The sequence below is a fragment of the Miscanthus floridulus genome, chromosome 10 (assembly GCF_019320115.1).
Source record: "Miscanthus floridulus cultivar M001 chromosome 10, ASM1932011v1, whole genome shotgun sequence".
NCBI lineage: Eukaryota > Viridiplantae > Streptophyta > Magnoliopsida > Poales > Poaceae > Miscanthus > Miscanthus floridulus.
The window spans coordinates 44,331,467-44,358,742 of record NC_089589.1 but is presented as its reverse complement, the minus strand read 5'-3'; the positions used below and the strand labels follow the sequence as shown (position 1 = coordinate 44,358,742).

The 27,276-nt window shown below is 45.7% G+C and overlaps 2 protein-coding genes and 1 pseudogene across 3 annotated transcripts; 1 reads left to right on the top strand and 2 right to left on the bottom strand.

Moving 5' to 3' along the window:
• Positions 1 to 1,122: 1,122 nt before the first annotated feature.
• On the bottom strand, positions 1,123 to 2,157 carry LOC136488519 (uncharacterized mitochondrial protein AtMg00810-like). Its single transcript, XM_066485428.1, has one exon. It carries the CDS (start codon positions 2,155 to 2,157, stop codon positions 1,123 to 1,125), a length of 1,035 nt encoding a protein of 344 aa, XP_066341525.1.
• A 5,917-nt stretch (positions 2,158 to 8,074) lies between these two features.
• LOC136488517 (arginine-specific demethylase JMJ22-like) lies at positions 8,075 to 12,604 on the top strand (annotated as a pseudogene).
• Positions 12,605 to 12,986: 382 nt separating this feature from the next.
• Positions 12,987 to 17,429, bottom strand: LOC136486550 (prolycopene isomerase, chloroplastic-like). 2 transcript variants are annotated; one of them, XM_066483465.1, is made up of 13 exons: positions 16,870 to 17,426; positions 16,138 to 16,344; positions 15,936 to 16,035; positions 15,649 to 15,731; positions 15,480 to 15,536; positions 15,251 to 15,403; positions 15,099 to 15,177; positions 14,863 to 15,011; positions 14,634 to 14,768; positions 14,433 to 14,546; positions 13,756 to 13,866; positions 13,544 to 13,652; positions 12,987 to 13,373 (listed from the first exon to the last, which is right to left on the bottom strand). In XM_066483465.1, the coding sequence occupies exons 1-13, from the start codon at positions 17,257 to 17,259 to the stop codon at positions 13,300 to 13,302; spliced, it is 1,761 nt and encodes a 586-aa protein (XP_066339562.1). In that variant the 5' UTR covers positions 17,260 to 17,426; the 3' UTR covers positions 12,987 to 13,299. The 2 variants fall into 2 exon arrangements, 1 of the variants encoding a protein (XP_066339562.1); XR_010766866.1 differs by lacking the exon at positions 12,987 to 13,373 and adding an exon at positions 14,053 to 14,203 and having other exon boundaries at positions 13,637 to 13,652; positions 16,870 to 17,429.
• Positions 17,430 to 27,276: the final 9,847 nt, after the last annotated feature.

Here is a 27,276-nt window from a genome sequence, read left to right as displayed (position 1 = left end):
CCCTACAGTATATTTTTTTGCTAAAAAAATCAAATTTACAATTTAAACTCGACCAGAACATATATACTACTCATGGATATATAGACAGATAGATTAGTCACATAAATCCATTACATACAAAGATGTCTTGTTTGCATATAAGATGTCCAAAACATTTAGCACCCATTTAGTACTAGCTAAAGCTCTCAACATCCACACCACTAAGAACTAGCCAAAGGTTAGTACCACCCTAAGTGTATGCATAGGCAAAAACTTCAAAAGATGAACAACCAACATGCTACACAACCATTCAGTCTTGAAATGAGACCAGCACCAGCACCTCAACATGTGGCTTGATTCTGATGATCACCCTACAAAAGATTGTGATTCAAAAGATTCAACGGTGCAAAATTGAAAGTTCAGGCAATTTATGCTAGTGTTGCCAACTGTCCTTATTTTCTCATAATGATCAGAATAGATTTTTTCTATTAGAATATATTTCTTTTATTGCAAACACCATCTAGCAGAGCAACCATGAATATATCAGACACGATATTAAAGGAAGTTTTTTTTGGAGAGGAACAAGTTTAATGTTTTAGAGCAAAAAGAGATGTACATTGTGCTAAGAGTGAACGAAACCAAATGGTGGATCTTATGTACTTACACCAGGCATAGAAAAGCAAAAGAATTAGCACAAAACCACCCTCCATTGCACTGCATAGTATGAAGAATACAAAAACTGAATAACAGGTGAGCATTGCTAGTGTGGAAAATACTTACCGAGATGATGATACGTCCAGCAGTGCCAAAGGCAGCATGTCCAATATCAGGGTAGGTCTCGAGGCCATCCTTGCTTTCCAGGCAACGCCGCAGGACTATACTAGTTGTTGAAGGTAACACAGACTTGATTAGCCTGAACAGCCTTAAACTCCAGGCCGTCTTCTTAATTATATATAGAGGTAGACATTGCATTGATTACAAACAGCTCACTAGAGCATAGCTAATCAGATAGGTGACTTGGCAGCCGTACACACCTCTTGGGCTGCCCAAGGTCTTTAATGACTATAATTAACTAGCATAGTTATCTAGGAAGTGCTTAGGAAGCAGGGCTTATTAACTACATTTCTCCCCCTAAGACCTGCTTCAACTAATCTTGATCTCCTTGATCCCAATCATGCTCCTCATCTCTTCCAGCTTGGTTTTGCCCAAGGCTTTAGTTAGTATATCAGCGAGCTGATCTGCAGTGGGAATGAACTCTGTCTTAATGCTACCTTCTTCCACACAATCTCTGATGAAATGATGCTTGATTCTAATATGCTTGCTCCTATCATGGAAAACAGGATTCTTTGCCAAAGCCAGAGCAGACTTATTGTCTACTCTGAGTTCCACCACCTCAACTTTTCTTCCCAACAAATCTGCAAACAGTCTTGACAACCACAAAGCTTGGGTTGCAGCTGTTGTCATCGCCACATATTCAGCCTCACAGCTAGACAGAGCAACAACTCTCTGTTTGACAGACTGCCAGCTGACTAGGCTAGTTCCAAGGAAGAACAAACATCCAGTTGTACTTTTGCTTGAATCAACATCTCCAGCCAAATCTGAATCACTGTAACCCACAAACCTTGCTTTGCCTGTTGTTCTAGTGTAGCAGAGCCCATGATCTAGAGTACCAACCAGGTATCTCAAGATCCTCTTCACAGCCTGAAGATGTTCAGTTGTTGGCTTCTCCAGAAATCTGCTAACATACCCTACAGCAAAAGCCAAATCTGGTCTTGTGTGCACTAGGTATCTCAAGCTGCCAACCAGTCTTCTGTACTGAGTTGGATTTACTTCCTTTGCTGTGCTTTCCTTGCTCAATTTCAACCTTTCTTCCATGGGTGTGGTGGCTGGATTACAACCTGCCATACCACCAAGCTCAAGTATCTTCTTAGCAAAATGGGTTTGCTTCAGAGTGATGCTCCCCTCTGATTGTCTCACCTCAACTCCCAGATAGAGAGACAGAAGACCCAAATCACTCATTTCAAAGGTTTGCTTCATCTTTACCTTGAAAGCTTCAATCTTCTGCTGGTTGACTCCTGTGATGATCAAATCATCAACATAGACTCCAATTACCAGTAGGGAGTCACCTGATCCCTTCCTGTACATAGCAGCTTCATACACATTCTGCTCAAAACCCATCTGCTTGAGAGTCAAGTCAAGCTTGGCATTCCATGCCCGAGGAGCCTGTCTTAGGCCATACAGAGCCTTGTGCAGCCTGTACACTTTCTTCTCCTCTCCTGGTACTACAAAACCTGGAGGCTATGTAACATAAACCTCCTCCTGGAGTTCTCCATTCAAAAATGCAGACTTCACATCCATGTGATGTACTGCCCATCCCTCTTGTGCTGCTAAGGCAAGCAAAACACGCACTGATTCTAGCCTTGCAACCGGTGCAAAAGCATCTTCATAATCAACTCCTTCCTGCTGCACAAAACCACGGGCCACAAGTCTTGCCTTGTGCCTAATTACAGCTCTATGTTCATCCTTCTTCAGCTTAAACACCCATTTCAGTGAAATTGGACGGTGACCAGGACGGAGAGAAACAAGTTCCCAAGTCCCATTCCGCTCTACTGATCTCAGCTCCTCCTTCATCGCTGCTTGCCAATCTGGATCATCTTTGGCTTCTTCATAGCTTGTAGGCTCACCAGAATGGGTGAGATTCAGTTCTACAAACAGCCGCTGCGCCGGCGGAGGGGTTGGCTGATCACCAATAATGTCATGAATCTTCCGATAGCGGAGTTCTTCATCGTCGTGGTAGGCATCCACCCTTTCATCATCATCCTCCAGGGGGGTCACATGCTCAACCTGAGGACTTACTGGAGCTGGTGTAGGTGTTCTGGGCGACGCAGGCACCTCTGCCTCCGCTGCAGGCTCTCCTGCATTCACCGGAGAGAAACCAGGCGATGCAGGATGTGGCGGAGGAGATAGTGAAGGCGACGCTGAACTTCCTGCTTCAGGGAGTTCCTCCGCCCATGGGAATTCAAAAGTAAACTCACTGCCCGCTGCTTCTGATGTGCCTGCTGCCGGTGATGCCCAGTCCCAGCCGCGGCCTTCATCGAACACCACATCGCGGCTGACACGCACGCGCTGGGACACTGGATCATAGATACGGTATGCCTTGGCCCCTTCCGCATAACCGATAAACACGCCAGTCTCGCCGCGGTCATCGAACTTACTAAGCTGAGTAAGCCGCTGGGTATAGGCCACACAGCCAAAGACCTTGAGATGGCCAACTGTTGGTGCCCGGCCGTGCCACGCCTCATAAGGAGTGGCATTCTTCAGCGCCTTCGTCGGGGATCGATTCAAAATGTGCACAGCCGTCATCACAGCCTCCCCCCAAAACCGAGAGGGCATCCGGCGTTGCTTGAGCAAAGCTCGTGCCATGGCCACCACTGTTTGGTTCCTGCGCTCAACAACACCGTTCTGTTGCGGTGAATAAGGGGCACTAAAATGTCGTTTAATACCTTCATCAGCGCAGTATGCAACAAACTCCGCGACGGTGAATTCGCCGCCATTGTCGGTGCGCAGGACCTTCAACTTGCGCCCGCTTTCCACCTCTGCTGCCACCTTGACCTTCTTAATTGCTTCTGCTGCTGCGTCCTTGGATGGCAGCAGCACAACCCACATAAAACGGGTAGCGTCATCGACGAGCAGCAAGATATAGCGGTTGCCCGCCGGTGTCGCTGGCGTGACCGGACCGCACAGGTCACCGTGCACCAGCTCAAGCTGATTCTGGGCACGGTATGCTGCTGCAGCCGGAAAGGAACGCCACCTCTGCTTGGTGGTAACGCAGGTGTCACACACCTGCTCAACATGGTCGACCACTGGCATCCCGCGTGCCATCTCCTCCTTGCTGAGTCGTCGGAGTGCGTCGAAGTGCAGATGGCCGAAACGCTCGTGCCACTGCCACGCCTCATCATCCTTGCGCGCCGCGAGACAGAGAGGTTGTGCAGCCTCAAGATGCAGAATATACAATCTATTCTTCCCTCTGTGTACCTTGGCGAGCAGACTGCGGCTCTTGTCCCAAATGCGAAGCACGCCATCGTCAATCTCAACCTTGGACCCTCCTTCATCAAGCTGACCCAGACTTAGGATAGAGTTCTTCAGTGCCGGAATGAAATAGACGCCATGAAGGACCCTCTGCTCACCGGTCTTGGCTTGGAAAACAATAGACCCGACGCCCTTGATCTCTACCTTCGACGCGTCCCCGAACCTGACCGTTCCTCGAACGCCAGTGTTCAGATCAGCAAAGAACTCTTGGCGCCCGGTCATGTGATGCGTCGTGCCGGAGTCCAGGTACCAGCCGCTGTCCACCTCTTCTTCGTGCACGCCGAGATAGGCGCGAGCACGTGGCTGGAAAAGTTCAACGTGCTGCGCCGTGTAGCTGTGCGCCGGCATGCTCTGTTCCAGGCTGATGAAGCCATGTGCCAGAAACAGAGCGCCATCTTCATCGCACTCGACGTACTGGGCGCGCGCCTCATGCCTTCCTTGGTTCCCGTCACGCTGCCCAGCCTGATTTTCGCCGCCACGGCCTCCACCACGGCTGCCACCGCCGCGGCCAGCACGGTTTCCACCTCTACCGCCGCGCTCTGCACCTTCACGGCGCGGCTGGGGACACTCACGTGCCCAGTGGCCCTCCTGGTTGCAATTGAGGCAGGTGTTGGGGCCGATGCGGCCAGTAACATTGCCATCTCCTCGTCCGCCACCACGCCCACCGCCTCTGCCTCGTCCTCGTCCACCACCGCGGCTACGTCCATCACCACCGCGCTGGTTCCTGAAACCAGAACCACCGGCATCATCTCCCTTCTTCTCCTTCCTCCAGCGCGCTCTCCACTGCTCCTCGGTGTACAACAGCTTGCCGTTGATGGCCACCGGCTCAGTCAGCGCTTGTTCCTCGCGATTATCCACCGCCTTGAGCCTTCCAGTCACCTCCTCAAGAGTGAGCGCCTCAAAGTCGAGGAACTGCTCAATGGCGACAACAATCTGCGCGTACTTGGCTGGCACCGTGCGCAGAAACTTCTCCACCACACGCTCCTCAGTGATGTCCTTGTCACCATGAATGACAAGCTGCTGGTGCAGAGTTGACAGACGCAGGGCGAAATCCTCCACTTGCTCGCCGGGGTTGACGCCGATGTTCTCCCAATCGTGGCGTAGGCGCTGCAGCGTTGCTCGACGGACCCGATCTACGCCGATGCGAGTCGCAGCGATGGCGTCCCACGCCTCCTTCACCATAGCCTTGTCGAGGAGTGGGATGCCCATCTCCTTGGGCACGGCCCCGACAATCACCTCCAGTGCACGCCTGTCATCGCGAAACTGGACAGGGCCGCCCTCGATGGCGTCCCAGAGATCGCGCGCCTGCATCCTCAACTTCATGGTCTGACTCCACTCGTAGTAGTTCGACTTGTCCAGCATCGGCCACGATGTGCTGCTACCGGAGTCGCGGTACACCACTCTGTCGTGCGGTGATTCGTAGCGACCGCCGCCGCGGCCGCACCTCCGGTCCCGCAGTGGTGACTGCGAGCGCCTCCTGTCTCGCGACGGAGTCCGCAGCCCCCGATCCTCCTCTTCCTCCTCCTCTGTATCCTCTTCTCCCTTCTCAGCAGCAATTTCAGCCCGCAGCTCCTGCGCCGTCCTTGTTGCCGCCTCTGCAGCAGCCGCCGCCTGCTTTGCTGCCTGGACTGCCAGCGCTGCTGCTTCCTCTGCAACCTTCAAGCGCGCGACACGGCCGGAGGAGTCGCCCAGCTCTCCATCGCCGGTTCCCTTGGCCTTGAGCCTGGCAGCGCGCTCAGCAGAGGTCGACATGGGGTGGAGAAGGTGAGGAGTTGGCCTCGTGGCTCTCTGGTGTCTAACCTAGCTCTGGTACCAAATGTTGGAGGTAACACAGACTTGATTAGCCTGAACAGCCTTAAACCCCAGGCCGTCTCCTTGATTATATATAGAGGTAGACATTGCATTGATTACAAACAGCTCACTAGAGCATAGCTAATCAGATAGGTGCCTTGGCAGCCGTACACACCTCTTGGGCTGCCCAAGGTCTTTAATGACTATAATTAACTAGCATAGTTATCTAGGAAGTGCTTAGGAAGCAGGGCTTATTAACTACACTAGTGTACCATGCCAGTGCACCCAATACCGCCAGTATCACTAGTCCAAGCCAGCCACCTTGCTTGACAGCATAAGGTGTTGACGGGATCCCCACACCACACAAGACATTCACTCCTGCATATGACAGGCAAGTAACTGAACTAAAGCTTTGTCTTACATAAGCGAACATAGTACATGTTAAAATTTATAACTCTATTATGTAGCTTAAATACTGAAAAGAGAGAGTTTGGCATTCTCTATGATACAAACTGATTTATCTGATAATTGAGATGTAACCAAGGAACTGAAGCTGCAGAACCAAAACCACTAATTCTACCGACTTCTCTCCCAGGAATAAACAAAAAAAAAATCAACTGACGTTGGTTTGAAATGTTTCCAAAACAAGAACTTCACCTATAACAAGATCCCATTCGGATGATTTCACCATTTGGGATGCTCAGAAAGGTCCCATCAAGGAGCGTGAGCCACGGGAGTGGAGGGGGTAGGGACTGCAGTCTAGCATTGGAGTGCCATGGGTGACAGACAAGGCCCAGGAGCTCTGGAGGGAGGTCTGACCAAGATAAAGACTCTGCAGCTGCCATCATCAAGTTCTGCAAGCGAATTCATAGGGTTCAGAGTTTAACATAGCAAATGGTTGCAAGTAACACTAAATAATTTAGCAGTACAATCAAAATATGAAGATGATCAACAAACCATTATACCAGAAACAAAGTTAACTTGCTGTACACAATGCTACTTATGCTTGATCATTGCAGTCTCTAACGGGAGCATCAGTTGCCCAGTTAGCAGGAAGCAATCATATCCATTTGTTTGGTAACAAATAAGGTACTGCAACTACACTTAGGTTTGTTTAGAACTCATGGTGCCAAGCTAAACTGCTAAAGTAGAACCCACTATCTTCTCCAACGACAACCGGAATCAAGTAGAAGCAGGAGTACAACAAATTGCAAGGAACATACAATCACATTTGCAACGACCTAACGTTCTCACGATAGCAATGTTGCAAGGTATTCCACTTTTAGATGCAAAAGCCAGATTGGCCTGACTATAAAATAACTTAATCTTATATGCATATTACAAGCATACATATCACCAGCAAAACATAGGAAGCCCATATAGTATGTATGTATGTAAGAGGGTTTAATTTCACTCCATATCAAGCACTCAACTAGGGACAGGACTTACTTAGACTTGAATCAAGCATCACATTTTCGAAGTTAAAATCAAAGGTTGGGATCCTAAGGGTGTCAAGCCAAATCGAACATTTGCCTGCTGCTCTCCCAAATCCCAGCGACATATACCCACTCAGAGAATCAAGCCCCCCCCCCCCCCCCCCCCCCCAAAAAAAAATCAAAGAGCAGCACAGGCAATCCACCCAGAATTTGTTGTACAAATGTATTGTACTGCTTCGGCAAAGGTGCAGACCCCAACCGGTAAAAAAATTCCGGTCACACCTAAACTCGTACGGCTCGCGGAAACGCCGCGGCAGATCTAGAATGAAGGAAAGCTATCTGTTCAAAGGAGGAATCAAAGTCCAGCAGAGAGAGAGCTCGGAGCCGTACCTTCCATGAGGCGGCCGGGTCGTCGTCCTCGTCCCCTAGGGCGGGGTGGGGCCGGGCCGGGCCAGCGTCTGCAGGGGCGCTAGATTGGAGCGCCTGCTGCTGGAGCTAGAGCGATAGGGCGACTACTCCCCCAACTGCCTCCGCGTTCCGTGGTGGCTGGACGGCAGCCCCAACTCACTCCAAGAAAAGACATCCGCGTCTCCCTCCGGCACCAGGCGGAAGCCCCGGCCTTGGGCGCCGCCTCAGCCTCCACCTCCTCCATGGCGTCCTCCGGCCTCGGTTGCATCCCGTCGCTCCGGGCGGGTCCCTCTCCAAGCCTCCGCTCGTTGCGCGGGGGTGGGGACCGGATCTAGGCCCGCCGTGGCCGGATCTGCCGCCAGCCAGCACCCATGCGCTGCCTCGGCCGGGGCTCCGCGCCGCCGCAGTGGAGGCAAGGAGGTGGGCGGGGAGGTGAGGAGGAGGCCGGATCTACGTGGGGAAGGTGAGGAGGAGGCCGGATCTGCCGCCGGCCACCAGCCAGCACCCGTGCGCTGCCTCGGCCGGGGCTCCGCGCCGCCGTAGTGGAGGTGTGGGAGGGAGGGAGGGAGAGAGAGCAGTGGAGGCGGGGTGCGTGCAAGTGAGCGACCCGAGTCTGCTGCCTTTTGTACGCGCAGCATTAGTAGAGGCGGCTGGTGATTGAGCCGTCTCTACAAATGATAATATTAGAGGTGGTTGGTGAGTGAGCCGCCCCTACAAATTAGATCCGTTTGTAGAGGCGGTTCGTATCACCAGACGTCTCTGCTGTTCTATTTGTAGGGACGGTTGGTCTCTAGGCTGTCGAGCACGCCACTGTAGGAGCGGCTCCATCACTAGCCGCCCTGACAAAAAAAATTTATCCTGTTGCTATAAACCGTTTTTCACGTAATGTCCATCTCGTCCCATCTTCTGCCTGCTACTGGTTTCATCGGACGCCTACTGCCACCAATGCCACGCCAATGGAAAGAGCAAGCCACGACAGACAACCACGTCCATATTATCTTCCACATGTGGAGCAATAGGCGTGATTAGTTTGGTGGCAGCCACAGATAAGCGCCCATAAGCTAGTAAGGCACCATGTGATGGCTTATAAACTTCCACTTTTACGATCTATATGCAATGCAACTAGTGCAACTGAAAGTAACATATATCTATTATCAACTCAGATATAGAGATGTCATCCTATTTTTTTCAATTTTAATTAAAAATTTGGGTCCATGGATTGGCTTGGACTAACAAGCTCCAGAATCTCATCAACAAGATGCAACTCACCCTAGCCCTTCATGGGTTGGAAGCGGATTTGGCTGGTTTTGTAACCCTAGTCGTGTGTACGATTGTTGATCTCGCTTGGCTCAATTTGTACCGGGTTGGTAGTGGTTTCACTAATTATTGGTTTGAGTTGGTCCGGTCCAAGTTGACGAGTTGTACCGGCTTAATAGGTTGGCCATGTTGATTTGCACGAGCGTTTCTTCTATAAACATTAGCAGTGGACCTGAGACACCTAAAAACCACTCAAAACAGGCACCTGGGTCAAAATTGAACAGTTCTGATAGTTAAGATTCCAAAGTAACCTGATTTGGTTTTCGGAGGCTAAAATTAAACAAACGTAAGAGTTGATGGGCCAAAAAGAGATTCAATCCTAGAATTTATGGGTCCTTAAATTTTTCTTGTAATCTCATTTGGGTCTATAAACTCTCATGTGACATCTGAGTCCTTCAACTTTTCAAATGGCCCATTGAAGTTTGAATTCAAGTTGATAATTGGACCGAGTAATGTAGAATGAATCACTTAAAAGTGGACCGAGACAAAGTTTAGGAGCCTACATGGCAGGACCCTATCAATTCCGGGAGATTTTTAAAAACCTCCAGGAAAAAAATTATGCAGTGGAAAACAAAACCTATCAATTCCTGGAGATTTTTAAAAAACTCCGGAAAAAAAAATTATGCAGTGGAAAACGAACTAGGCCCTGTTTGGATACGAAGTATTTTCGGAGTTTTAGATAAATACTATAGTTTTATGAAATACTTTGGTTTTAAAGTGCCATAAAGTGTTTGGATGCAACAAACTTTATGGTTTGAATACTATGGTATTTCTGTACCTGTAGTCTTTTGGAGTTTTAAAAACACTACTCTAAACCTCTTTTGTCTAAACCACGATTTTACACATCAATAACTCTAAAACTACGCTTTCTTAACGACGTCCAAATAAGGCCCACCGTTGTTTTCGCTTGGAAATTTGACAGTTTATTATTTTCCGCAGACGCAGTCACCCAAAGGAGAACCACCTCGCCGCCTCCGCTGGAGACCCGTCCTTCCACCTGAAAAGCTCCACCTCCGCCTCCTCCAGAGACATCGGATGCCTCGTGGAGCCACTCAGCAACCTCTTCCTCTCTGGCACCCCGCGCGGCAACCTCCGGGACGCGGGGCTGGGCGCGCTCCGGCGCGCGACCTCGCGGCGCTCTCGGTCGCATCCAAGGCGCTCTACGTCGTCGCCTCCCACGACCCGCTCTGGCGGGCGCTCGTCCTCGACGAGCTCGGCGGCGCGTTCGACTTCGCCGGGTCCTGGCGCGCTACCTACATCGCCGCCGCCTCCCGCGGTGGCCAGGCCTACCTCATCCCCCCGCGCGCTGTGAGAATCAAGGGATTCTACTCCGACTACCTCTTCCAGAGCTGCCTCTGCGCCAACATGGAGATGCGGCACGAGTGGCTCGCGCGGGACAACATCGAGCGCCGCCGCGGCATGTCCGTGGAGCAGTTCGTCGCCGAGGTCGAGGAGCCCAACAGGCCGGTGCTGCTGGAGGCGTGCATCGATACCTGGCCGGCGTTACAGAAATGGAGCAGAGACTACTTGCTGGAGATCTCGGCGGGTAAGGAGTTCGCGGTCGGGCCAGTGAGCATGCCAATGGATAGGTAGTTCCGTTACGCTGACAATGTCCAGGAGGAGAGGCCATTGTATCTGTTTGATGCGAAGTTTGCTGAGAAAGTATCAGAGATGGGGAGGGACTATGAGGTTCCGGAGTACTTCAGGGAGGACCTGTTTAGTGTTCGTGGGAAGGAGAGGCCGGATTACAGATGGGTTATCATTGGACCAGCAGGGTCAGGCTCATCGTTCCATGTCGATCCCAACTCGACATCGGCGTGGAATGCTATCATCAAGGGGGCTAAGAAGTGGGTGATGTTCCCACCAGAGGTTGTGCCGCCTGGTGTCCACCCTAGTGCTGATGGCGCAGAGGTCACCAGCCCTGTCTATCATGGAGTGGTTCATGAACTTCTACGGGGCTTGTAAGACCTGGGAAAAGAGGCCTATTGAGTGTGTGTGCCAAGCTGGGGAGGTGGTTTTCGTGCCTAATGGATGGTGGCATTTGGTGATCAATCTTGAAGAGTCAATTGCCATTACCCAGAATTATGTGAGCAGGTTAGATTTCACAGCGCAAACAATTTCATTGTTTTTTCTGTAATCATGTCATATGTGTTGTCTTTCACTTAAGCAATCACCTTAAAGAATTCCTCTTTTGTCTTTTCTTATCTACAAATAGTTGCGCTCTTCAATAGGCTTTTTTTGTCATGCCATTTCACAAACTATGCTTAGCTTGCTTGCATGGTCAGAACTCGAAAGGATTCCATTACTCGGTACAAATCCAAATGACAGCACTGTTTGATCATGTATGATTCATGTTAGTATATTTATCTTACTTTAGCGTCCAAAGTGTAGGTCTCCCAGTCAATGTCTTACGAGTTGTACCCAAATTAAGAAAATTTGTTTACCCAAAATGGTAACATGATCAATATATGAATGAATGAGAATTGTCCTTTGGGGACAACATTACCTTAGAACATAAATTCTCTGCTTTCTACTTGATGCTGTCCTCCATTCATCTTTGAATTGTTGTTTAGGAATTAGGATTCTGACTAGATATGGAAGAATGATGAAGCTGGGTTCTTTGTGTAGGGGTTCAATCTGGACATTCGCAATTCAACTAAGGTTGTCCAGTTAGCCTTGTTAGCTGCTTGGTATGCAGTTGTCTGTTCTGTGAACTTGATGCTATCTGGTCATCTGATGCTGCCTATCCTGGTTATTTTGGAAGTACATACGATTTTTTTCCTCTAGATTTTCGCATAAATATAGCAGAGAATTCTCAACTATAATTTGCAACCATTGCATGGACGTTTTTCAGAACTATGCAACTTATTTGAGAACTTTTGGTCTATTTTCTCAAAATATTTAGCTTATGTATGATGTGTTGCCTCTTTCTTTTCCTGCAAAACGTGCAGGAGGAATTTGTTGAATGTTCTTGATTTCCTCAAGAAGCCCAACGCAAGTGAGCTTGTCTCCGGGACTAAGGACAGAGTGAATCTGCATGACAAGTTCCGGGGTGCCATCGAGGCAGCTCACCCTGGCATGATCAAGCAGCTTGAGCTTGAGGCTCAGCAGAAGGCCGCTGCTCGGAAGCAGAAAGCTTCGTTCTGGGATTCTGCTGCCGATGCCAAAAGTGGAGGATTCAAGTTCTCCTCCTGAGTTTCACAACGGCAAGGTCTCTGATCTTCATGTTTGAGTGGATCCATTTTTTTTGTAAGAGTTAAGCAATTTTCTATGCCCATTTTTCCCTGAGCAGTCTGCAGACCTTCTTGGTGGACAATGATCACATGGCAGTCACCAGGAATCTAGCTAACTGATTATCCGATTTAATTTGTACCATGAGCTGCCACATTATGCCATCCAAATTTTTGACACAATTTAGTGCAAGAACGATTGTATTGTTATTGTGCCATGCAACCTGTATCGAGAATATATATATTTTTAAAGAATTTAGCTGAGAACAATTGCACTGTTTGGCATACCATGTAACTTGTATCTGAGTGATGCAATATTGCATTTGATAATTTGTTTCCTCCAGGAAAGGAAAAGGAAATCTGGCATTTGCCTTCTATAGGCGCAGAAGCGCACCGTTCCCGTGTCAACTACACGCAGCTTCAGACACTTTGGTTAACATATTGTGCTGGACTCTGAATATATAACCAAATACTATATAAACCCAGCACAATTACCCGCAGGTGCTTATGATGGGCGATCACATACTGCTAATGCTAGACAAACTAAGGGTAGACCATAGTGCAGACTTGGTTGCTAGGCACCTTTGTCGGGCAGAGCATTGAATCCGACTGAGACTATTTCGACCCACCCCACAGCTTTGGGTGGCGGAAGCATCCGTTCAGCAAAACCTCATTTGACGCTTTTGAATATTCAGAGTTGAAGGATGCTTTTGTATATTCAGAGAGTTGAAGGGTGTCCCAAAACAGAACTTTCAAAGTCCTAGGTAACATGATTTACATTGCTCCCAAAAGTACAGCTCTGCTTATCGTGGTAATCAGCTGAGGTACACAACAGACAAAAGCTGAGGTACCCCTAATTATAGAATTTGAAATCTGAAACCTGTACACCTATTCATATTTCATTTTTTTATCATTTTGAGAAATAAGAGAAATCGCTGCTGATAACAAAGGCTGCAGCTCCAGATCATCATAACAAGTGCAGAATCCTAACTCTAGTGAAATATCAGCCTTCTGAAACAAGATGAAGTCCATTTTCCACTGTGATAGTCCTATGCAAGTGTTCTGAACCATCTGAGTAGCCCAAGAAGACCAGCATCTAGAACTGGAGATTTTTGCTCTAGTCCTGGAAGAAGGGTAAAGCAGTAAAAAGAAACTGTGAGTTGCAAACCATTCTCATAGCACTGTCCATCGAGAGCTCTACTCTAAGACCTAGCATCAAACATGTGACTAATTCTGTCTTAGTGACACATCAAGCTATCCCTGTTCAGGACAGACAGTAAAAATTGAACTTACCAATATCTGCAGCAACTCGGTGAGCACACATGATCCCTGAGAATGCTACAGCTATGACACCTTGCCCAGGAAAACAGCTGTCACCAACACAGTAAAGGCCATCTATTGACTGTAAATTGAGAACCCCAGTTTCAGTTCGACAAATCTTATAACATTGTGAGGGACATCCAGTACATCAAGTCACCCAAAGGGAGATGATTTCTGATACTTACAGTAGTATTGAAAGGCATAGCCATTAAGCCCTTCGGTTTACCCCGTGGCATTGGTCCATATGTACCATCATTTCGAGCAAGAAATCTTCGGTGAGTTTTTGGTGAGCCTACCTGATGAAACAAAACAAGTTTTGCATTAGAAGAGTTACTGGTAGCAGAAGTCAGAACAGTTCCAGTTAAGTTTACTGCATATAACCAAAGCACGTGTGACTAGGCTACAAAAGTTTCTGCGTTATTATATGTTACTAGACATGTGATTCATAGAAGTCAATATTTTTAACTCACAACTCAACTCACTTTGACAATTGCCCATAAAGAAGCTGCACCCGAAAGGAAGGTCTGGAAGACTGGAAACCACACTACAATTACTTGATATGGATCATTTGAAAGAGTTTGTTCAAGAGACTTGTGTCAGTGGTCATTACTCTCCTCAAGGGATATCCACATACTGGAAAGATATTGCTGTGAGCAAAGTCATCAAAAATTGACAAATATAACAGATGGACTTTTCTGATCCATAATCCATAATCATATACATATTCAAGCATATGATAATCTTCCCTTCACCATCAACTCTTAACAGTTGCTAGAAGGCAGTTTAAAGTTTATACAAGAATTAATAAAAATCAAACTGTGGAACATGTATCAATAGAATCACATGGAAAACAAGAAGGTACCTCTTTGAGGACTATTGAATCTTGAAGACCAGGAAACAACTTCTTTTCAAGCCTTCTTATAATCTCATTGGCCACCGCCTCTTTTTTCTCTTCATACTCCTTCCTAGAAAGACCCTGTCAATGATGAAAACAAACAGCTCTAAAATACATGGTATCTCAATATGAATGAAATTTGCATTTCAGCTAGAACACTGTCCTTACCTCCCAGTCTTCTATGCCTGCAGTAGTAAATACATGAAGTATATGATGTCCTTCAGGAGCTAATGATGGATCAAGAACTGTAGGGATACTTAAAAATATGCTTCCATAAGACTTTTCCAAATTATTCCAATTATCCTGCCAATTACAGACTCAAACAGGTCATACAAAGAAAATGTTACTGATGTCAAACTCTAAACAATATGGCATTCCCAGTGAACACAATGCATACCTCAAGTACAAAATGGTGGCAGTCAGTGCCAGCAGGCAGAACTGAAGCTTTGACACCCATATGAATTGAAAGGAATGATGGTGCCTTAACATAATTCTTTTGAAAGTTTTTCTCCTCTTCTGGAAGTTTTTTTTCTTTCAAGAGTTTTCCTGTACATTCAACAAAAAAATTAATGAAACTGAAAGAGCTAGTTTTTCCTCTTTTGAAAGTTCCAATCGAAGATATATTAGAATTACCAAATGTGTCCCATCTAGTGGCATTTGATATCACCGTTTTAGCAAAGAACTCCTTCCCATTTGATAACCTCACCCCAACCTGGAGTACAGAAGTTATCAGCTAAGATACAAAAACCCAATAAGTCCAGGTATAAGTCAGTAAGATAACTCACAGCCTTTCCATTTTCAAGAATAACTTTGGTTACATTCGCCTTGTAACGGATTTCACTACCCTTTTCAACAAGGCCATCTGCCAGGGATATTGCAATACCACCAACGCCACCAACTGGATAATTAATCCCCCCGAAGTGCCTATCGCACAAGACCTGTTATATTGGCATTGAGATAACAGAAGCCCAAATGAATTGAAATGAAGATCCAGAAGATCAAGATTGAACTTACCATGCTTGCATTTATCATGGGTGTTTGCAAGGCATTGACTGTGCTCACAATAAAACACTACAAAAACAATTAATAATCATCAGCCTTCAACTAAACTAGTATTGACTGAAGATCACATGCTCCAAAGAGGAAAACTTGAAAAGTGAATCAACTCACAAATCTCTCACACCTCAGCATCTATGAAGGAGAGTAGCTCCTGATCTTTTATGAGCTTGCGAGCAATATCCCCAGCATTCTGTGGCAAATAATAAGCTGAAAGGGAGATAGACCTGTGACTTTTATTGTAAATATGATGTACTATTCAAAAAAAAATCTCCAACACACAGCAAATAATTCTTACAATTTTTGTGAGAATGCATTTGCTTCATATTAATTTAGCTAATTCCTTGTGTAATTTCTCTATAGAGTGTAAATAGTACATTTTTCAATTTGAATACAGGGCTGCAGTCTATATACCTAGAGTTAAGCATTCCAGAGGCTTCTGGAAAAATTGCCCAAAAAGGTAAAGGGGCTCCTCTAGAGACTTCAGCTCCAACGAATTTAGTGAATTGAAGATCTGTTGAAATGTGATTGTTAGACAATCATTGTAATTTCTAACATTGCACTATCAACTATAGCACAAGAGTACAAGATACAGGTAAGAAACTGAAGACAGTACCTTCCAGCATGTATCGTAGAATTTAAGGATCCCTTCTTTCTCATGAGGGAATTTGCTAATCAGTTCGTTGATGAAGTCTTCATACTTTCTATGCACAAGGACAGAGAGATCACCAGGTAGGTGGAAATGAACTGTAGAAGGGTCAGGTAGAACTTCCATCTTACGCCCAACTGCTTCCAATGCTTGTGTGATCAAATTCAAATTACCCTGCATAACAGCATATGTCATACTGATTAAAAGTTGTAATGGGTGGTTATATAAGAAGCGATAAGACCAACACTACTATCCTAACCAGTCGAGCACCATCCGACAGTAACACATGCACATCTGTGGCCATTAGCCCACCTACTCATGCCAATTCGCTGAATCGCTGATGAGATAAACGTGCATGACCCTTGAACCAACAATGCACACTAGTGTGCGTCATGCAGTGCACGCCACTCTGACACTTAGGCATGCATATTAAGCACATTTGAGGCGCAATATATAGAATGGCCTTCACTTCCATCAGGTTTATCCAGATGGCACAGAGCAGCCGCAGAGCAGAGGAAACTGCAGACTACCTATCGCAGTTTGCAGCTGAAAAGCCCAAAACCAATCGCTATCACCAAGCAGCAAGCTCTCCAGAGCATCGCAACCTCAGCAGTCAGCACACCTGAACACGAATTCCCACTCCCCAGAAACGCGCACGCGCTGCAGAACCAAAACGCCCCCACACACTAGCGAGCTCACCTTGTCGGAGAAGCCGAACATGACGGAGGAGCCGACGTCGAAGGTGAACCCGTCGCGGCGGTAGTACCCGGAGCTTCCCCCGGGGATGAGGTACTTCTCGAGGACCAGCACCCGCGCGCCCTTGGCCGCGAGCTGCGTCGCCGCCACCAGGCCCCCGATCCCCGACCCGATCACAATCGCGTCATACGGACCCTCGCCGCCCGCTTTCTCCGCGACCGCCACCGCCGGCGGCTTCTCCGAGGCCAGCGCGCCCCTCCTGGACCTGCCAACGCCGCCGCGGGGCCCGCTCGCTGCGCAGAGGCGCGTGCCGGGGCGAGGGAAGGAGGCGGAGGGGACGGCGGGGGCGAGGAGGAGAAGCGGGGCGTGGAGCCGCGCGGCGAGCGGCGGCATGGCTGCGGCGGGGAGGGGCGGAGGTGGCGAGGACCGAGTTGTGCGCGGGCGGTGGGAGCGAGAGGAGTGGAGCGTGTCCGTGACCGTGACCGTGACCGTGTGGGTTTTAGTGGGAGGAGGTCGGGTCGTCGTCGTGCGGTGGTGGGGGGAATCTGGGTGGGGATGGAGGCGGAGGATTCCCGAGCGGGAGGGGACGAAGGTAGTGGCGGGTGGAGGATGAGGAGCGGGACCGGCCGGACGCTGGTGGTGGGCCACGGTGGCAGTCCACTGGACTTTAGTGCAAATTCTCTATGCTAGTGGGGCTTTTGTGGCAGCACCACTTCGAACCGGTTTCATTTCAGAATTCAAATAATAAATCTAGGAAAGTTTGGGAAAATGACAGCACGGCAGAGTGCTCAACTTGTTTATGTTCTTATATGTCGTTGACGTGCTGCTACGTGTCAAAGCACAAATGATGAAATCGGCTTGAAACATTTTCGTACGATACCAGTAGCTTCTCAGATGGGGAACTCGAATAACAAACATACCAATAATTATAGTGCCTACAAAGCTGTTGATAACGCTTAGTGGTGCTTAGGAATTAGAACCTCAAAGCTTGTTTGATGCTGCTCCGGTTTCAGCTCTCGCGATGAGCTATAATAACTACGCTAAATGACCAAGGAAAAGGGGCGCTTCTGGCGATAATGGAGGAGCTGAAGTCGTTTTCATGGTATAAGTATAACAGTGGAGCTACGATTTTGGTGCTTTTACGACTCTGGCTTCTGCAAGGCAATGCCAAAATGAAACAATGCTAAATGAGCCTATTTCGCCATACAAGTATGGCAGTCTAATTTTACTCCCACAATCTCAAATTATCAAACATTTTTGTTTTGTAAATATATTAATTTTACTATATATCTAGACATAGTGTATATCTAAATACATAGCAAACGTCTCATCATTTAGAACGAAAAGAGTAATATAGAGCCAGACACATATAGCACACCAATTTGTGGCAGCCAAATTTATATGTAAGGCCTTGTTTAGATTGCAACTTTTCTCAACCTGATGCATAGTACCACTTTCGTCTTATTTAATAAATATTGTCCAATCGTGGACCAACTAGGCTCAAAAGATTCATCTCGTGATTTTCAACTAAACTGTGTAATTAGTTTTTTTTTTTTACCTACATTTAATACTCCATGCAAGCGGCTAAAAATTGATGTGATGGAGAGAGAGTGAAAAAACTTGGAACTTTGATGGGATCTAAACAAGGCCTAAAGATAAGACCTTTAAAGTGATTGATCGTCGTATTTACCTAGATTGCAACATTATTATCGACCAATTATGGTACTGACTGACAAAGACGGACACCAGCTCAGCCTCTTAGACCAATCCCCTCGGATTTTATCCACAAATGAAGATACTAGTGGATGGCGCGCGCCCTTGCGCGAGAGTAAACAATCTCAGATTGCTTCATCGTGGTGACAATAGCATGTAATGGTGGCAAGCATGATAGTCTTGATAGATTCAAGTACAATGCAGGAAGCATAACTTTGATACGTCTTCTACCTGCATGTCCAGTTGGAATTGCTGCTGGATTGCATCTCTGATACTTTGATGGCCGATTGCATCGGTGGCTGACAGTGGAAGACTTGCTATCACTGCATTGTCAAAGACATTTGAGTTCTTGCTGTGGAGGTCTGTCTCGTTGATTATTGTCAGGTTTGGGTAATGGTAATTAGGCATCCTGTCGGTTGTGGCCTGTATATTTTTCAATTGAAGTTAAGGATTAATTTCAGCCACAGGTAAGGTGATGTATAAAAAAAATCATGTCAATATACAGGACCTAGTTGTGACCATAGAATTAAGAACGGAATCATTCATCAGTGTACTATTCATACATTTAGTACCCTTTTTTGTGTAAAAGGAATCCTGACTATATTAACAACAGTTTATTAAGCTGTGAATCAGCACTGGCATACTGCTAGCTACTTTCGTTGGTTTAAATGGCACTGTCACATGTCAACACTAAGCATTACTAATTGTTTGCATGGATATGTCACTTTGTTTTTGTTTTCGTGATTCCTGAGACCGAAAGGATCAATGGTCCAAAAATTGAGCTGCCATTCAATGGATTGGCAAGCAGTGGGAGGGAGTAGGAGTATAGAGTTTTGCCGGATCTCACCTGCTGCTGTTGTGGATGGGCTGGTGGCTGTGCTGTTAATTGAGTGGACTGTGAGTGAGAGGCAAAATTAATAGGCCAAGTTTAAAAGAAGGGTAACAAAACGAAAAAAAAAGGGGAAAACATAGGTAAAAATTAACGAATTCATATTTGCTAAAAAGCAGTATGATGGCCTGCGGACTTTAATGTAGCTGTCTCACCTGGTTCCATGATCTTTGTGATTCTATTGGTGTCAGAGGCCGAGTAGTGCAATTTTGCTGTTGCCTATATCTAGATGAGTGGGTTGATTAGCAGGCACTGGGTATAAAAATAATCTGTTAGCTTGAATATTTGCTAAACAACACCAGTTGATTAAGAGACACAGTGATCAGGCAGGTAATGGATAAACGGAGTTGTATTAATCTAGAGGGATTAGCTCTTAATACAGATTGAAGATAGGAATTAATCATCAACATAGTATTCGTAGGTTTAGTGCCTCTATTTGTGGAAAAGGTATCCCACTGAAGATAGGAATCGATCTCTGACGAGAAAGCGAAAATTCATGAGAAGCACAAATAGTGAGTGGCTGAATTCATTCACCAATATGTGACCATTTTTCTTTTGGTTAGGGTGCAACCTAAGGATTTAGGATGATTGTGGAGCCATTAACAATATAGATGCTGAAATGCACAGGGACAGTGATCGAGACAATTGGAAACTACTACTACAACAATAACAACAACAAAGTCTTTAAGTCCCAAATAAGTTGTAGTAGGCTAGAGTTGAAACTCAGCAAAAGTAATCAAGGTTCAGGCACGTGAATAGTTATTTTTCAAGCACTCCTATCTAAGGCTAAGTCTTTGGGTATATTTCATCTATTCAAGTCTCCTTTTGTTGCCTCTACCCAAGTCAACTTCGGTCTTCCTCTGCCTCTCTTCACGTTACTATCCTGGCTTACGATTCCACTACGCACCGGTGTCTCTGGAGGTCTCCGTTGGACATGTCCAAACCATCTCAACCGGTGTTGGATAAGCTTTTCTTCAATTGATGCTACCCCTAATCTATCACGTATATCATCGTTCCAAACTCGATCCCTTCTGGTATGACCGCAAATCCAACACAACATACGCATTTCCGCGACACTTATCTGTTGAACGTGTCGTCTTTTCATAGGCCAATATTCTACACCATACAACATAGCAGGTCTAATCGCCGTCCTATAAAACTTGCCTTTTAGCTTCTGTGGTACCCTTTTGTCACATAGGACACCAGATGCTTGGCGCCACTTCATCCACCCTACTTTGATTCTATGGCTAACATCTTCATCAATATCCCCGTCTCTCTGTAGCATTGATCCTAAATATCGATAGGTATCCTTCCTAGACACTACTTGACCTTCCAAACTAATATCTTCCTCCTCTCGAGTAGTAGTGCCAAAGTCACATCTAATATACTCAGTTTTAGTTCTATTGAGTCTAAAACCTTTGGACTCTAAAGTCTCCCGCTATAACTCCAGTTTCTGATTCACTTATGTCCGACTTTCATCAACTAGCACTACATCATCCGCGAAAAGCATACACCAAGGGATGTCCCCTTGGATGTCATTTGTGACCTCATCCATCACAAAGGCAAATAGATAAGGGCTCATAGCTGACCCTTGATGTAGTCCTATCCTAATCGGAAAGTCATACGTGTCTCCATCACTTGTTCAAACACTAGTCACAACATTGTTGTACATGTCCTTAATAAGCCCGACGTACTTCGTTGGAACTTTATGTTTGTCCAAAGTCTACCACATAACATTCCTTGGTGTTTTATCATAAGCCTTCTCCAAGTCAATAAAAACCAAGTGTAGGTCCTTCTTCTTCTCCCTATACCACTCCATAAATTGTCTTATTAAGAAAATAGCTTCCATGGTTGACCTTTCGGGCACGAAACCAAATTGGTTCATAGAGACCCGCATTATTTCTCTCAAGCGATGCTCGATAACTCTCTCCCATAGCTTCATAGTATGGCTCATCGACTTAATTCCATGGTAATTAGTACAACTTTGAATACCCCCTTTATTCTTGTAGATCGGTACCAATATACTTCTCCTCCACTCGTTAGGCATCTTGTTCGATCAAAAGATATGGTTGAACAGCTTGGTTAGCCATACTATAGCTATGTCCCTGAGACATCTCCACACCTCGATTGGGATACCATCCGGTCCCATTGCCTTACCTTCTTTTATCCTTTTCAACGCCTCTCTGACCTCAGATTCTTGGATTCTCCGCACAAAGCGCCTATTGATGTCATCAAAAGAGTCATCCAACTGAAAGGTTGTGTCCGTATTCTCACCATTGAACAATTTGTCAAAATACTCTTGCCATCGATGTCGGGTCTCATCCTCCTTCACCAAGAAATGCTCCCTTTCATCCTTAATGCACTTAACTTGGTTGAAGTCCCTTGTCTTTCTCTAACGAACCCTAGTCATCCTATAAATATCCTTCTATCCTTCCTTCGTACTCAAATGTCGGTAAAGATCCTCGTACGCTCTACTGTTTGCCACACTTACAGCTCGCTTTGCAGTCTTCTTTGCCACCTTGTACTTCTCTATGTTGTCCAGACTCCTGTCATGGTACAAGCATCTATAGCATTCTTTCTTTTCCTTAATAGCCCTTTGGACTTCCTCGTTCCACCACCAAATATCTTTAGCCTCGCCTCCACTTCCTTTAGTTACTCCACACACCTCTGAGGCCACCTTTCGAATATTGGTTGCCATCTTCTCCCACATATTGTTTATGTCCTCTTCTTCCTTCTAAGTGCCCTCTTTGATAAACCTTTTCCTAAATACCTCTGACGTCTCCCCTTTCAGTTTCCACCACTTTATTCTTTCAATCTTAGCATGTTTATCCCTACGGGCACGCACCTAAAAACAAAAGTCTACGATCAAAAGCTTATGTTGAGAAACAACACTCCCCTAGTATCACCTTGCAATCTAGGAATGCTCGTTTGTCCTTTCTTCTTGTGAGGACAAAGTCAATCTGGCTAGAGTGTTATCCGCTACTGAAGGTCACTAGATGAGATTCTCTCTTTCTAAAGAAAATGTTGGCTATCATCAGGTCAAAAGCTACCCGAAGTCCAGAACTTCCTCCTCCTCCTAATTCCTACTACCATACCTAAAACCTCCATGAACTACCTTAAAACCTACGCTTGTAGTACCTACATGCCCATTAAGATCTCCTATAAAAAGCTTCTCACTACTAGGTATAACTCTAATCAGGTCATCTAAGTCTTCCCAGAACTTTTGGGTTTCATCTCCATTAGAATGGCTAGATTTAACATTGGCTCGCCACGCCTATCACACCCCTCCTCCTTTATCAGGGCTTGAGATATGCTATGTTGAGACAACATAGATGGAGTTACAATTGTAAACTACATTGTTGTAATTTTTTTTCTTCCTAATATAATTCATTCAATGTTATTGAGGTCTAACCTGTACTCTGAAAGTAGGCTGGAATTCGATATTGCAAAACTTCATTTAGAAGGAGTCAACTAAAAATGTTAATTTAACATGTACCACCTATGTGTACTATAATAATCAAAAAACAAAAATCAATGGATACAAATGAGAGCTACTTTGGTCCATCGGTGTGGATGCGAATTCTGAACCTGTCTGATTCTCTATTCTCAGAGAACAAAGAAATAGCTTTATTAAGTATTCATACATGTATAATAAGAAATTAAGGAACTCATCTACATTTTTAAGTTATGACCATGAAAGGAAGTACCTCTGAGATGGAAATTTTGCGACAACGGCTGGATCCTTCTAACTTTCACATAGCTTCTTTTGAGTTTCTGCACAAAACTGGAACTATTCTTATGTTAGCATTGGAAAAATAATCATATCAAGCTTTGGTAATTTTAAGCAGCTAAAAAATGTAGTTATGGAGACATTAGCATTACATAATCCTAGAAACTATATTAGGTTGTAAAATAGACCATAGAATCAGGGAAGATAGATATTTTCATTCTTTTGATTTTTATCATGTAAGGTAGTGTTCCAAGTAACTCCGCCCATGTTGTCTCAACATAACAGGTCCCAAGCCTTGGTAAAGAAGGAGAATTATGATAGGTGTGGCGAGCCAACGTTAAATCTAGCTATTCTAATGGAGATAAAACCCGAAAGAAAACCGTTGGGGCATAACCCTCTTAGCGACGCGGCATATCAGAACCCGGGTATGGTGTTAAATGGGCAAGGGCCGAGTCGGCACCCCCTTGGTGATGCGCCGTGTTGTGATCTGGGCATGGTGTTAAGTGAGCAAGGATCGGGTCGTCGCTTCCTTAGTGGCACGCTACATCGGCGTCCGGGTGTAGTGAAAAATGAGCAAGGGTCTTCACATCTGAGTCGACGGGTGCGAAGAGTAAGGAAGCTAGTCAAACCAACTAGGACCCGTTTAGGTAGTTGAAATGTAGGATCGCTTACAGGTAAGTTAAGAGAATTAGTTGATACCGCGACTAGGAGACGTGTAAATATATTATGCGTTCAAGAGACTAAATGAAAGGGTCAGAAGACAAAGGAGATGGACAATACATGTTTCAAACTTTGGTACACAGGGACAATCGCGAATAGAAATGGAGTAGGAGTTTTGATTAATAAGAGCCTCAAGAATGGTGTGGTGAGAGTGAGAAAGCAAGGAGATAGGATTATCTTAGTCAAGCTTGTCGTTGGTCATATGGTCTCGAACGTAATTAGTGCGTATGCCCCCCCCCTAATAGGCCTCGACGAGAGTGTTAAGAGACAGTTCTAGAAAGACTTAGATAGCCTGATTAGAGCTGTACATAGTAGTGAGAAGCTTTTTATAGGAGAAGATTTTAATGGGCATGTAGGTACTACAAGCGCAAGTTTTGAGGTAGTTCGTGGAGGTTTTAGGTATGGTAGTAGGAATCAGGAGGGGGAGGAAGTTCTGAACTTTGCGGTAGCTTTTGACCTGATGATAGCCAACACTTTCTTTAGAAAAAAAGAATCTCATCTAGTGACCTTCAGTAGCGGACAACACTCTAGCCAGATTGATTTTATGCTCGCAAGAAGAAAGGACAAACGAGCATACTTGGGTTGCAAGGCGATACCAGGGAAGTGTGTTGTTTCTCAACATAAGCTTTTGGTGGCAGACTTTTATTTTTCAGGTGCGTGCCCATAGGGATAAACAAGCTAAGATTGAAAGAACAAAGTGGTGGAAACTGAAAGGGGAGATGTTAGAGGTATTCAGGGAAAGAGTTATCAAAGATGGCTCTTGGAAGAAAGAAGATGACATAAACATGTGGGAGAAGATGGCAACCAACATTCAGAAGATGGCCTCGGAGGTGTGTGGAGTGACCAAAGAAAGTGGATGTGAGGCTAAAGATATTTGTTGGTGGAATGAGGAAGTCCAAAGGGCTATTAAGGAGAAGAAAGAATGCTATAGACTCTTGTACCATAACAGGAGTGTAGACAACATAGAGAAGTACAAGGTGGCAAAGAAGACTGTAAAGCAAGCTGTAAGTGTGGCAAAGAATAGAGCGTACGATGATCTTTACCAATATTTGAGTATGAAGGAAGGAGAGAATGACATTTATAGGATGGCTAGGGTTCGTGAGAGAAAGACAAGGGACTTCAACCAAGTTAATTGCATTAAGGATGAAAGGGAGCATCTCTTGGTGAAAAAGGATAAGATCCGACATTGATGGCAAGAGTATTTTGACAAATTGTTCAATGGTGAGAATACGGACACAACCTTTTAGTTGAATGACTCTTTTGATGACACCAATAGGCGCTTTGTGTGAAGAATCCAAGAATCTAAGGTCAGTGAGGCATTGAAAAGGATGAAAGAAGGTAAGGCGAAGGATCTACACATGGTTTTTATTGACTTGAAGAAGGCTTATGATAAAATACCAAGAAATATTATGTGGTAGACTTTGGACAAACATAAAGTCCCAACAAAGTACGTCGGGCTCATTAAGGACATGTACAATAATGTTGTGACTAGTGTTTGAACAAGTGATGAAGACACAGATGACTTCTCAATTAGGATATGACTACATTAAGTGTCAACTTTGAGCCCCTGAGCTCACGTAGGTCGAAGGTAAGCTTGGTGTGGTCTAGAGGTAGCGGTCCTAGAGACGGCCATTCAACGTTTGTTGCCATCTGCATGTTTTAAGGAAACAGGTGTTAGCAGGTCAATAAATAGATAAGCCTTGCATAAAAGTAAATGCAGGGTCGGTATATAACTGAAAGAAGGGTTGTTCACGTCCTATTCTATCGTCCATTTCTGAGGGTTTCGTCCTAGGGTCAAGTATGGCTCTGATACCAACTGAAACGACCTGATTTCCGCGAAGGGAAATCTACAGAGTCAAAGTGTATTATGACCGTTGTAGATCATATTACCCAACTTCCAATCGAATACCACATCCATACAATAATAATATCAGAGTACAAATAGTGTAGAATTACATAAATTATTACATCGCCACATTGACTGAATCAAAAGTAGCATTCATCCAGAACAGCTTGGAGATAAGATCGCCAAAACTCGAGCGTAGGAATGAACCCCTCAACCGTCAAACTCCTTAGAGTTATACTCCTTAGCAGAACCTATGTGCCAAAGTTTATCAGTACGATTTGTACTGGCCACTCCCACCCTATGAGCTATGCTTTGTGGAAATTGGATGCACGTTGGATATAATCAAAAGGAACCTATAAGGCTGGGGTTTCCTATGTATTAGCATATCAAGTATATAATAGTATAGTCAAGTTTTAACACCATTCCCACACACATTCCACCCCATTTCCGTCCAGAGCCAGGTTTCGATCCTGGGATCGATATACCTCCATCTCCATATCATCACTATACCATCGCTCAGTCGATAGGCCAACTCCCTCTCGGCACTATCTCATGTCCCGTAGCCCCTGGCTACGACCGACATTCTCTCACGGGGGAAGAAGAGAAGGACTCATCTCGCTATCTAGTTTAAGCGAAACCCAAGAAAGGTCCATAGCCGATAAGTCGGCATATGTATCGATCGATCAACCATACACTTTGCAGAGGTTTTACATAACCACAAGATCTGCCTTCTTCGCTGACCATCGTCAACTAGGCTAATTCCAACCGCTTGCTAGCCTAGGATAATACCACTCTACCATTCAGCCCTGGTATACCCCAAGTCTAGTCTAGGGCGGCTAAAACTATGAGTCATGAGCCGGGTCCACAAGATCTCCATGAAGTCTTGGAAGGGTGTGGGAGAAATCCTCCATGCCCCGTATCTCCTTACACTGTCCGCTATCAACCTAGCAGTAGTGGCAATATCCTACCAAGTAGTCCGGCCGTCCCGCACCATATAGGGCGAGTGGCATGTAAGGCTTCCTGGTGAATCTGAGTACTAGTAAGTCCTTAGGGATGACCAAGCCAGAATGTCCTCATCGGGGTTTCCATTTACCGTGCCACCACAGCACCTCCACCCTGGGCTCCTCCCATCACAGGTTCACACCCAGGGCCACCTCATATACCATTTACCCACCACAGGTATCCATTTTCTAGGGGTGCCCAGGTAGCACCCCATGGCAAGACTTGCCTCAGCCTCGTTGTATATTCCAACTTGGTCGACACAACCCTTACCCTCCTGAAAGGTCCTAGTATGGCTAGAGGGGGGGTGAATAGCCTATTTAAAAATCTATAAATCAACTAGAGCAATTTGATTAGTATGACAAATAGCGTAATGCAAACTTGCTCTAGCTCTACAAGGGTTGCAAGCCACCTATCCAACAATTCTAGTTGCAATGATTACTTAGGCACACAAACTTGCTACTCTTAAGAGCTCAACTAGATGAATGTAAACAACAAAGCAAGCTCTCAATT

Bases quoted from the DNA above. Each gene is read 5' to 3' on its own strand.
- LOC136488519 (XM_066485428.1), bottom strand. From the start codon at position 2,157: ATGGGTTTTGAGCAGAATGTGTATGAAGCTGCTATGTACAGGAAGGGA.
- LOC136486550 (XM_066483465.1), bottom strand. From the start codon at position 17,259: ATGCCGCCGCTCGCCGCGCGGCTCCACGCCCCGCTTCTCCTCCTCGCC. The intron at 15,404-15,479 runs GTAAGTTCAATC...CCAATATAACAG, and splicing joins CCATGATAAATGCAAGCATG to GTCTTGTGCGATAGGCACTT. The intron at 13,867-14,432 runs GTACCTTCTTGT...TTGTTTCATCAG, and splicing joins ATTCAATAGTCCTCAAAGAG to GTAGGCTCACCAAAAACTCA.